General features: G+C 62.0%; 1 protein-coding gene across 3 annotated transcripts in view; it reads left to right on the top strand.

Annotated features, from left to right (window-relative positions):
* LOC108509906 (dynactin subunit 1-like) overlaps positions 1-11,244 on the top strand; it is a 51,562-nt gene that overhangs the window by 30,706 nt on the left and 9,612 nt on the right. For 2 of the 3 annotated variants that reach the window (XM_017839521.1, XM_017839519.1), the window contains exons 5-18: positions 490-510; positions 3,053-3,229; positions 4,248-4,445; positions 5,115-5,319; positions 5,645-5,723; positions 5,887-6,046; positions 6,888-6,992; positions 7,152-7,343; positions 7,984-8,100; positions 8,397-8,549; positions 9,098-9,258; positions 9,668-9,836; positions 10,255-10,323; positions 10,761-10,840. In XM_017839521.1, the coding sequence (XP_017695010.1) occupies positions 490-510; positions 3,053-3,229; positions 4,248-4,445; positions 5,115-5,319; positions 5,645-5,723; positions 5,887-6,046; positions 6,888-6,992; positions 7,152-7,343; positions 7,984-8,100; positions 8,397-8,549; positions 9,098-9,258; positions 9,668-9,836; positions 10,255-10,323; positions 10,761-10,840 (1,886 nt within the window). The remainder of the gene's footprint in view (positions 1-489; positions 511-3,052; positions 3,230-4,247; positions 4,446-5,114; positions 5,320-5,644; positions 5,724-5,886; positions 6,047-6,887; positions 6,993-7,151; positions 7,344-7,983; positions 8,101-8,396; positions 8,550-9,097; positions 9,259-9,667; positions 9,837-10,254; positions 10,324-10,760; positions 10,841-11,244) is intronic. The other variant, XM_017839520.1, reaches the window with a different exon arrangement.

Here is an 11,244-nt window from a genome sequence, read left to right on the forward strand (position 1 = left end):
ATCTGTGCCAGGGGGTCTCACAGGATCTGTGCCAGGGGCTCCACAGGATCTGTGCCAGGGGGTCCCACGGGATCTGTGCCAGGGGCTCCACGGGATCTGTGCCAGGGGACCCCACAGGATCTGTGCCAGGGGGTCCCACGGGATCTGTGCCAGGGGTCCCACGGGAGCTGTGCCAGGGGACCCCACGGGATCTGTGCCAGGGGCTCCACGGGAGCTGTGCCGGGGGTTCCATGGCAGCTGTGCCTGCAGGTCCCCCCCGATGGCCTTGGGGGTGTGTTAACGAGCTCCCACCTGCTGCCAGCTCACTAACATGCCGGGCTCAGCTGGTGCCGCCGGGCACACTAACGATGCCGGGCACTAACGAGGCCGTGCTGTGTTTTGTCTCCTTTCCTGCTCTGCCGCCGCCGGCTGTTCTGTGCTCCGGCTGTTCTCTGCTCCTCTGTCCTGTGACTGTCTGTCCTCTCTGCTTCCGCTCCCGCTGCCCTCCAGACCAGCACCCGCCGGCCCAAGGTGAGCAGCCAGGGGGGCACCAGCGTGGGGGGCACCGGGCACTGACAGCTCATGAGGTGCCAACTCCACCCAAACACAGCTCATGGGGTGCCAACTTCACACAAACACAGCTCATCGGGTGCCAGTCCCACCCCAGACACAGCTCATGGGGTGCCAGTCCCACCCAAACACAGCTCCGGGGGTGCCAACCCCACCCAAACACAGCCATGGGGTGCCAGTCCCACCCAAACACGGCCCATGGGGTGCCAGTCCCACCCCAAACACAGCTCATGGGGTGCCAGTCCCACCCCAAACCTGGCCCATCGGGTGCTGACCCCACCCAAACACAGCTCATGGGGTGCCAGTCCCACCCAAACACGGCCCATGGGGTGCCAACCCCACTCAAACACGGCCCATGGGGTGCCAACCCCACTCAAACACAGCCCATCGGGTGCCAACCCCACACAAACCTGGTCCATGGGGTGCCAGTCCCACCCAAACCTGGCCCATCGGGTGCTGACCCCACCCAAACACAGCCCATGGGGTGCCAGTCCCACCCAAACACGGCCCATGGGGTGCCAGTCCCACCCAAACACAGCCCATGGGGTGCCAGTCCCGCCGTTGGTCCCCGTTGTCCTTCCACCTGGTTACACAGAGCCCAGAGGAGCTCCCGGCAGTGATGGGCTCCTGATGGGCTCCTCTGGAGCGGGTCCAGATCCCTGGGGATCCCTTCCCTGGGTGAAATGGCCGTGGGAGAGCTCGGCTGAGGGAGCAGAGTGTGGAACCCGCGTGGCAGTGCCCAGGCTCTGCTGGGGGGTCTCTGCTGGGCAGTCCCTGCGGGGGTTGCTGATCCCTGACTGTCCCACCCTGTGTGGGGTGGTTTTCAGTGGGATCTTGAACCTTTCCTGTCAGAGGAGAGAGGGGAGAGCCCGAGGTGTCCTGCAGGGCTGTGTGGTTCCAGCCTGTGCTCGGGACCAGCAGGATTCACCTTGGGAAGGGGCTCGTGGCTGGAGGAGAGGAAACGTGGAGAGAAATCCTCAAAAAGCTCTGTAACAGTGGAGTTTGGGTTTGGAAATGGAGAATATTCTGTCTCCCCTGTGCTGGGGGAGGCTGCAGGAAGGGCTCCATCCTCCCTGGCTGCTCCTGGCTGATTCCATCAGCCCTGGGGCACTGGGATCCCGTCCCATTCCCTCGGTTTGAGTGGCTCCTGTTCCTGGTCTCTGTGCTGGGTGGAGCTCTGATGGGATGTCCTGTGGGACCTCCTGATCCTTTGGCCTCACACCAGCACTGGCAGGGGTTAGATGGAGTTAGGAGTTGGGATGGAGTGGGTTGGTTTGGAAGGGACCCAAAGCCCATCCAGTTCCACCCAAGGACACCTTCCAGTATCCCAGGTTGCTCCAGGCCCTGTCCAACCTGGCCTTGGACACTCCCAGGGATGGGGCAGCCACAGCTTCTCTGGAGAATCCATTCCAGTGCCTCACCACCCTCACAGGGAGGAGCCTCTTCCCAGTATCCCACCTCCCCCTGCCCTCTGTGAGGGGTTTGTGGTCCCTAAAGCACCAGGAACACAAACATCCCTGGTTTGAGTTGTGTCTGGGAGGAGGCACGTGGGGCCCGGTGCTGCTGAGATGATTCCTGTTCTCCATCCCTGGGAGAGCCAGGATCTCCCCAGGAGGGCAGGCTGGGCATGTCCAAGGGGCTCTGGACCCGCTGCAGTCGATTGAACTCCGATTTGCCTCTATTTTGGGAAAAATAAGGGCAGAGGGCGGGTGCTGCTCCTGCCTGGCTGTGTCCCTGCCCAGCCACGGGTGGAACCACCCACCTGGTGAAACCTCGACAAATCCAATTTCCAGGAGTAAAATAAAGTCAGGAAATTTAATTTACACAGCCAGAGGTGAGTGCTCCAGAAACAGGGTCTGTGAGGAGACCAGGAGGGCCTGGGGGCACCTGGTGCTTCCCTCGGGCACTGGCTCCCCTTTTCCCATTCCTGGGTTCAGCCTCGGTGCTGGGTCCCAGTGATTAATTAACAGCCTTGTAAGCACTAATGAAGCAGCTCCAGGCCCTGGACTGTGGGAACTTACTCCTTGTTCATTTTTGTTTCCTTAAAACTGGGTTCCTGTCTTGGTGAGCTCAGAGTTTTTGCTGTCTCACCCTCTGGAGCTGGGACCTTTAATCATGGAATCCTGGAATGGTGTGGCTTGGGAGGGACCTTGGAGGTCATGCAGTGCCACCCCCTGCCATGGTGGCACTAGGACCAGGTTGCTCCAAGCCCTGTCCATCCTGGCCTTGGGCACATCCAGGGCTGGGGCAGCCCCAGCTGGTCTGGGAGCTTCCCTTCCCCGGTGGATTATCCATGAACTGTGGCCGAGCCCGGCTCCCCTGGAGCAGTGTGAGGGCCCAGCCTTCCCGGGGGTCACAAGTGGCACAGGCAGGGCTGGGTGTCCCCACTGTCCCCTGGGAATGGGCACCACCTGGAGCAGCCCCCGGGAGGTGCCGGGGGGAGGTGAGAGCTGCGGGGTCCCCTCCCCGGGTGTGCCCTGACCCCTCCTGTGCTGTGTTCCAGCCCACCCGCACCCCCACGTCCGGCGGGGCCGGGCCCTCGGGCTCAGCCTCGGCCTCGGGGGGGGAGATGAGCAGCAGCGAGCCCGGGACCCCCGCCCAGACCCCGCTGGTGGCCCCCGTGATCCCCACGCCCGGCCTGCCCTCCCCGGGGGCACCCCCCGTGCCCTCGCCCACCAAGGTGAGTCGTGCCCAGGTGAGCCCGGGGCTCTCCCTCCTGCCTGGGGGTGCAAAGCCCACCCGGACAGCTCCGACATTCCCACACTTGGGGGTTTCCAATCAGCAGAGTTATTCCTGCCTTGATCTTTAAAGTCGTTCTTCATCACTCCTATCCTGGTTTGATTAATTAATTAATTAATTAGGGCTTGGGAGAGATTTGGGGCATGAGGGTAGGGAGGGAATAGTGGGAGAGGACAAGGAGCTGGTTCTGGGGTTGGGTACGGAGGGGAGGGGGCTGGAGAAGGCACCAGGGGGTGGGAAGAGGGGATATTCCCACCCATGTCCCCAGTTCCCTGAGCTCTCTGGGAACTGGTTTCTGTACCTGGGGGCAGGAATGGTTTTGTTGGTGGTGCCACTGGCATCGGAGTGTCCAGGGCTGGGGAAGCACCAGAGGGGGAGTCTCGGGGGGTTTCCCATGTTGTGTAGGGTTTTTCCAAGACCTGTTCCTTGCTGTCACTAGCTTTGGGAGTTGAAGCTTTATCCATGAAGCTGCTGCCAGGGAGCAGGGTCACATCCCCTCATCCCTGCAGCCCTTCCCCTGGGTCCTGCTGTGCTCGCTCAGCCTTTCCCTGCCCCAGGAGCTGAGCTGCTGGAAAAGGACCTGGATCAGTTTTCCCTGGGGGCAGGTCACCTGGGAATGACCTGGATGCTGCAGTGGGATTGAGCAGGCACTAGTGGAGAGTGCAGGGTCATCTCAGTGGGAGCCAGGGGCATCACTGCCAGGGATGGAAAAATCCATTCCAGGGCCTCCCCACCCTCCCAGGGAGGAACTCCTTCCCAATATCCCATCTAGCCCTGCCCTCTGGCAGTGGGAAGCCATTCCCTGTGTCCTGGCACTCCGGGCCCTTGTCCCTCTCTTAAACTGCCCCAAACTTGATGCCAAAAGTCAGGCCAGGTTCCACGGGGTTCCAGGAATGTCCCCAGAACCCTGTCCAAGGGATGTCCCTGCTCCTTTCCTAACTCTTGGCTTGCTGCTGCAGGAGGAGGAGAATCTCCGTGCCCAGGTCAGGGACCTGGAGGAGAAACTGGAGACACTGAAGATCAAACGGAATGAGGACAAGGCAAAGCTCAAAGAGCTGGAGAAGTACAAGATCCAGCTGGAGCAGGTGCAGGAATGGAAGAGCAAAATGCAGGAGCAGCAGGCCGACCTCCAGAAGCGCCTGAAGGAGGCCAAGAAGGTCAGTGGGTGTCCCTGGGAGAGGGGCAGCGCTGGGAGAGGTGACTCCAGGGCGAATTCCAGCCTTGATTGCCTTTCCATGAAGAAATTTTCCCAGTATCCAACCTAAACCTCCCCTCATACAACCTGAGGCCACTTCCTCTGCTCCTGATCAGCGTCGGGTTTATTTGGGAATTGGGCTGAGGCAGGTGGGATGTTGCTTCCCCTCTTCCCTCTCTTCGGGTGCTTCCCCTCTCTCCAGGTGCTCCCTTTCCCCCCTCTCTCCCCATGGACAGGTGTCCTTGTCCTGGCACCTGTGCCTGCAGTTCCCAGGACTCCATCCAAGCAGCCAAGGAGCATTTCCTTCTCCCTGCCCTGCTTTTCCAGGGTGGATTCCTGGTTTGTTTCCCCTAAGGATTTATTTGTCTGCTCCAGTATTCCCTGTCTCCATGCCTTCATCCTCACCTGGAGATGGTTTTCCTGCCAGGCTCTCTGTGGGTGGAGCAGGGAGGAGGGGAGTGGGACACCCCGGAGCGCTGCCCGCGGGCCGTCCCCTCTCATCCCAGATAAGCTGGTGTTGCTTGGATTTGACCTCGTCTGGGAGAGCCCCAGGGGCCACTGACGGCCTGAGGCCCGTTGTGGGGTGTCCCCAGGCTGTCCCGGGGGTGCCCTGAGCCCCTGTGCCCCGCAGGAGGCCAAGGATGCCCTGGAGGCCAAGGAGCGGTACATGGAGGAGATGGCGGACACGGCCGACGCCATCGAGATGGCCACGCTGGACAAGGAGATGGCCGAGGAACGCGCCGAGTCCCTGCAGCAGGAGGTGGACTCCCTCAAGGAGAAGGTGGAATATCTCACCATGGACCTGGAGATCCTCAAGCACGAGATCGAGGAGAAAGGTGGGACGGGAGAGGGGCTTCGGAAAAGGTCCTGGAGGGACAGGACACAGGGAATGGCTGCCCACTGCCAGAGGGCAGGGCTAGGTGGGATACTGGGAAGGAATTCCTCCCTGGGAGGGTGGGGAGGCCCTGGAATGCATTTTTCCAGAGCAGCTGTGGCTGCCCCTGGATCCCTGGAAGTGTCCAAGGCCAGGTTGGAGCAACCTGGTCTAGTGGAAGGTGCCCCTGCCTGTGGCAGGGGTGGTGCTGGGTGGAAATTATGGTCCCTTCCCACCCAAACCAGTCTGGGATGCTGTGATCCCATGGTTCTGCCCTTGCTCCGCAGGCTCTGATGGAGCAGCATCCAGCTACCAGGTCAAACAGCTGGAGGAGCAGAACGCCCGGCTCAAGGAGGCCCTGGTCAGGTGGGAGCCCAGCTCTGCTTCCCAAAGCTCCTTCCCAGGCCCCTCGTGCTCCCCCAGGCCCTCCCCGGAGCAGCCCGTGGAATTCCTGCTGATGGGCAGTGTCTGGGGAGGGAACAGGGCCTCGTCCCTGCCTGGGCCCTGACGGGAGCTGTGGCTGTCCCAGGATGAGGGACCTGTCGGCCTCGGAGAAGCAGGAGCACGTGAAGCTGCAGAAGCAGATGGAGAAGAAGAACACGGAGCTGGAGTCGCTGCGGCAGCAGCGGGAGAAGCTGCAGGAGGAGGTGAAGCAGGCGGAGAAGACGGTGGATGAGCTGAAGGAGCAGGTGAGTCCTTGGGGAGGAGGTGGGAAGGGAGGTTTGGGGGCATTTGGGGCCCTTTGGGGCCATTTGGGGCATTGAGCAGCTGCTGGGGCAGCTCCTGGAGAGCTGCACGAAGGGATGCCGTGGTGATACACCCCTGGTCCCATATTCCCTAATTCCAAGCCACATTCCAGCAGTGGGGCAGTGCTGGGCTCTGCCTGGCCATGGGATGACTCCTGAGCACTGGGCATGGATGATGCTCCGTGTGGTCACTGTCAACTGAGCTGGAATTCCAGCCTCGTGCCCTGAGCCACAGCCCAGGAGCCAGGAACAGCTCCAGGAGCCAAAGCCAAGGCCCTTCCCACGTGGGGTCTTCCTCCTGGAGCTGCCAGCTGGTCTGGATGGGTTTGCTCTCCTGAGGGATGCTTTTCCCTGCTCCCAGGAGGGAGCTGAGCACTGTCTGCTCCGCCCTCAGCCCAGGATGGGGCGAGGAGTTCCTCAGCCACAGCCTGGCAGAGGGATCCCTCGGCTGTGACAGGATTTGGGAGCTGCTGGCTGTGGTGCTGAGCTCCAGGATGGAGTGGGATGTGTGTCCTGGCAGGGGGATGGATTGGGATGTGGATTTGGGTTGGGTTGCAGAGGGATGGATCAGCATGCATGTCATGGCAGGGGGCGGGTTGGGGTGTGGATGTGGATTGGATTGCAGGTGGATGGATGTGGATGTGGATTTGGATTGGATTGCAAGGGAATGGATGTGGATGTGGATTTGGATGTGGATGTGGATGTGGATTGGATTGGATTGGATTGGATTGGATTGGATTGGATTGGATTGGATTGGATTGGATTGGATTGGATTGGATTGCAGGTGGATGCAGCTCTGGGTGCCGAGGAGATGGTGGAGACTCTAACGGAGAGAAACCTGGACCTGGAGGAGAAGGTCCGGGAGCTGCGTGAGACCGTCGGGGACCTGGTGAGGAGGATTCCCCCGGGATCGGGGCTGCTCCGGGGGGTTGGAATGCTGGGAGGGCTGGGGGCTGGCCCAGCACCGGGAGCTGTGGGATCCAGGGAAGCTCCCCGCGGGCTCGGGGCCCCCGGGGTGTGACCCTGTGCCCCGTGCCCCTCCCCGCAGGAGGCCATGAACGAGATGAACGACGAGCTGCAGGAGAACGCGCGGGAGACGGAGCTGGAGCTGCGGGAGCAGCTGGACATGGCCACGGGCCGCGTGCGCGAGGCCGAGAAGCGCGTGGAGGCAGCGCAGGAGACCGTGGCCGACTACCAGCAGACCATCAAGAAGTACCGGGAGCTCACGGCTCACCTCCAGGTGCTGCCCCTCGGAGCCCCCCCTGCTCATCCCGGAGCCCTCCCGGCAGGAGCGTCCCCAGGGAAGGTGTCCCTGGGGCAGGACAGGCCTCCTGCTCCCGTGGGATCTGGGCACGGCCGGACACGGCTGGTGCCTGGGAGTGGTTCCTCGTGGAGCTTCTCTGGGAAAGCCTCCAGTGCATTCTCCTATGGGGATAAGCTGGGAGAGCTGGGGGTGTCCAGCCTGTCCTCTCTCTCCAGGGAGACCTTAGAGCCCCTTCCAGTGCCAGGGGCTTCAAGAGAGCTGGAGAGAGACTTTGGACAAGGGCCTGGAGGGACATGGAATGTCCTCCTGCTGGAAAAGTGGAGATTTAGATGGGATATTGGGAAGAAATTCTTCCTGGTGATGGTTGTCCCAGCCCTGGCTTCAGGTCTCCTGGCAGGGAAAAGAGGCAGGGAATGAGCCTGGGGATTCCTTGGCTGTAGGACAGTGCCTGGAATGCACTTGGTACCTCTCCCTCCCACCCACCCGTCACTGGGTGTTGCAGAAGGAGCCCCTCAGGAGGGGGCACTGGGAGGTCTGGGGGGTCTTGCTGGGGGTGTGGGGTTCCCTGTCTCTGTGCTGGTGCCCCTGTGTCCCACGGCCCCCTCCCTGTGCCCAGGACGTGAACCGGGAGCTCATGAGCCAGCAGGAAGCGTCTGCGGAGAAGCAGCAGCAGCCGCCCCCCGAGATGTTCGACTTCAAGATCAAGTTTGCGGAGACGAAAGCCCACGCCAAGGTAGGGAGAGCTGGGTGGGGCAGCCGTGCCCTGGGACACGCTCCTGAGGTGCTGGCACCAGGGTGTTCCCAGAGCTGGGGCTGCCCCTGGATCCCTGGCAGTGTCCAAGGCTGGACAGGGCTTGGAGCAGCCTGGGCTAGTGGGAGGTGTCCCTGCCCGTGGCAGGGGGTGGCAGTGAGATCCCAGGCAGGGAGCGAGGCTTTGCCATGTCCTGGAGGAGCAGGATTGCCACTGCTGAGGGGCTGGGCTGGGCTGTGCCGGGGTGCAGAGCAGTTGTTGACGCCGTGTCCCCGCAGGCCATCGAGATGGAGCTGCGGCAGATGGAAGTGCAGCAGGCGAACCGCCACGTGTCCCTCCTCACCTCCTTCATGCCTGACAGCTTCCTGCGGCACGGCGGGGACCACGACTGCGTCCTGGTGCTGCTGCTCATCCCCCGCCTCATCTGCAAGGTGGGGCAGGCTGGGAGGGAACACCCGGGCTCTCTGTCCCGCCTGGAGTCGGGATTTGCAGTGTTTACTGGTGGAGAACTTCCACAAGTTCATGGGAGACTACAGTTCCCCCCTGGTGGGGTTTAGGCTGGATATTGGGAAAATTCCTTCCTGGAGAGGATTGTAAAGCATTGGAAGAGGCTGCTGAGGGCAGAGGGGAGTCCCCATCCCTGGGGGGAATTCACAGCCCTGTGGATGTTGGTCATGGTCTTGGACTTGGGGACATGGTCAGCGGTGGCCTTGGCAGTGCTGGGGGAGCAGTTGGGCTTGATGGTCTTAAGGACCTTTATCCAACCCAAATAATTCCATGATTCCATGATTCTAAAGTGGTCTGGGAGAAGGGAGGGGGAGGAGGCAGGCCCTGCCCGTGGGGGTGGTGGTGCTGGTGGGTCACTCTTTCCAGGACCCGTCACTTTTGGGGATGTGGAGGGTGTGTGGCTGCTCCGTGGCTGAGCACACGGAGCAGGGAAGCTCGGGGTGCCCTGAGGGCTCTCCCTGTGTGCCCCCAGGCGGAGCTGATCAGCAAACAGGCCCAGGAGAGGTTCGAGCTGAGCGAGAGCTGCGCGGAGCGCGCGGGGCTGCGCGGGGCCGCGGGGGAGCAGCTCAGCTTCGCCGCCGGGCTCGTGTACTCCCTGAGCCTGCTCCAGGCCACGCTCCACAAATACGAGCAGTGAGTACCTGCGCCCCCAGTCCCACCCCCACAGCCTCTGGGAGCCGAGTCACAGGGCCTTGGGGGGCCGGGCTGGAAAAGAGTGTTGGGATCCCCCTTATTGCCTTGGGAGGGGTCGCTTCTCAATGACCCTCCTTGTGTCCCCCCCGAGAGGTGACGTGGGAAGGGATTTTGGGAGCAAGCCAGAACAGAAATAAGCAGCAGGATCCCCTTACTGCCTTGGGAGGGGTCACTTCTCTGTGCCCCCCTTGTGTCCCCCGGAGGTGACCCGGGAAGGGCCCAGCTCTCAGCACCCGCCGGGGCTCGGCCGTGCCTCTGTCCCAAGGCCAGCAGCACCTGGGGGTTCCCACTTCCCGTGTCCTGCCCAGAGGGGCATCCCAGCCCCTTTCTGACTGTCCCTGTGCCCCAGGGCCCTCAACAAGTGCAGTGTGGAGGTGTACAAGAAGGTGGGGACCCTGTACCCCGAGATGAGCGTCCACGAGCGCTCCCTGGACTTCCTGATCGAGCTGCTCCACAAGGACCAGCTGGACGAGACCGTCAACGTGGAGCCGCTCACCAAAGCCATCAAGTACTACCAGGTGGGGCTGGGGGGACACGGGGGACAGGTGCCACCTCACCTGTTGGGTGTCCTGCCTGGGATGCGTCACTCACATGGACCAGCTGGGGTTTGGCTCCTTGGCAGCCCTTTCCTTCGGGTGTCCTCACCCAGGACACCCAGGACTGGGGCTGTGTCCCCTGGGGCCGTGTCCCTGCACCGTGTCCCCGGGGATGTGGTTCTCCCATCCCACATTCCTGTACCCCACCTGCAGGCCAGGTTGGCTGACCTGTGGAATTAAGAACCACCTGCTCTTTCGGGGGGCCTCTGGTGGGGTCACTGCACAAATTGTCACTTCCAGTTAAAAAGTGGGCTAAACCCTCAAGGTTTGGGGTTTGTTGAGGGTTCTCTTCTTGGGTTGTTCACCTGCATGTGTGGGAACAATCCTGCCATTCCCACAGCACCTGTACAGCATCCACCTGGCTGACCAGGCTGAGGACTGCACCCTTCAGCTGGCTGACCACATCAAGGTGAGAGGGGACCCCAACCCTTCCCTGATCCCTGGGCTCTGCCTTTGTGCCCCCCAGGATCCCTCTGGGAGCTGAGGTGCCCCTGCTGCCCCTTTCCCAGTGCAGTAGCTCTTCCCCAGTGGTGGCACGAGGGCTCTGGGGTCAGGAGGGGGGACATGGGGACAGGATGGATGAGAAGAGGGAGGGGAGCGTGGAGACCCTCGTGTCTGGGGGGCAGGGTGTATCTCAGAGCTCCTGAAGGAATGATCACTGTTCTGCTCCCCACAGAGTGAAACCAAAATGGACCAGAAATAGCCTGACTGCCTCAGCCCATTTCCCTGGGCCTGAAAATCCCAGGGTGGTGGGAGGGTCCATCCTGGAATTCCCGGGGCCCCAGTTTGCCCCAGTTTGCCCCAGTGTGCCCCAGGGCCCTCCCTGACCTGTGCTTGTGCCCACAGTTCACCCAGAGTGCCTTGGACTGCATGGGGGTGGAGGTGTGTCGGCTCCGGGCCTTCCTCCAGGTAGGACCTTCCTCCAGGTAGGACCTGCTGGGAAGGCTGTGTGTGTGTGCCAGCTCCCTGCTGTCCCTGTGCCTGAGGTCCCTCTGTGTCCTCATGCCCCTCTGAGGTCCCTCTGTGTTCCCGTGTCCCTCTGTCCCCGTGTCCCTCTGACTGAAGTTCCTCCTCTCCCCTTTCCCCTCTATGGTCCCTCCATGTCCCTCTGAGGTCCCTCTCTATCCCAGTGTCCCTCTGAGGTCCCCGTGTGTCCCCGTGTCCCTCTGAGGTCCCCGTGTGTCCCTCTGAGATCCCTCTGTCCCCGTGTCCCTCTGAGATCCCTCTGTCCCCGTGTCCCTCTGAGATCCCCGTGTGTCCCAATGTCCCTCTGAGATCCCCTTGTGTCCCCGTGTCCCTCTGAGATCCCCTTGTGTCCCCGTGTCCCTCT

This window comes from Lepidothrix coronata, unplaced genomic scaffold (genome assembly GCF_001604755.1).
Source record: "Lepidothrix coronata isolate B3197 unplaced genomic scaffold, Lepidothrix_coronata-1.0 Scaffold430, whole genome shotgun sequence".
Lineage (NCBI taxonomy): Eukaryota > Metazoa > Chordata > Aves > Passeriformes > Pipridae > Lepidothrix > Lepidothrix coronata.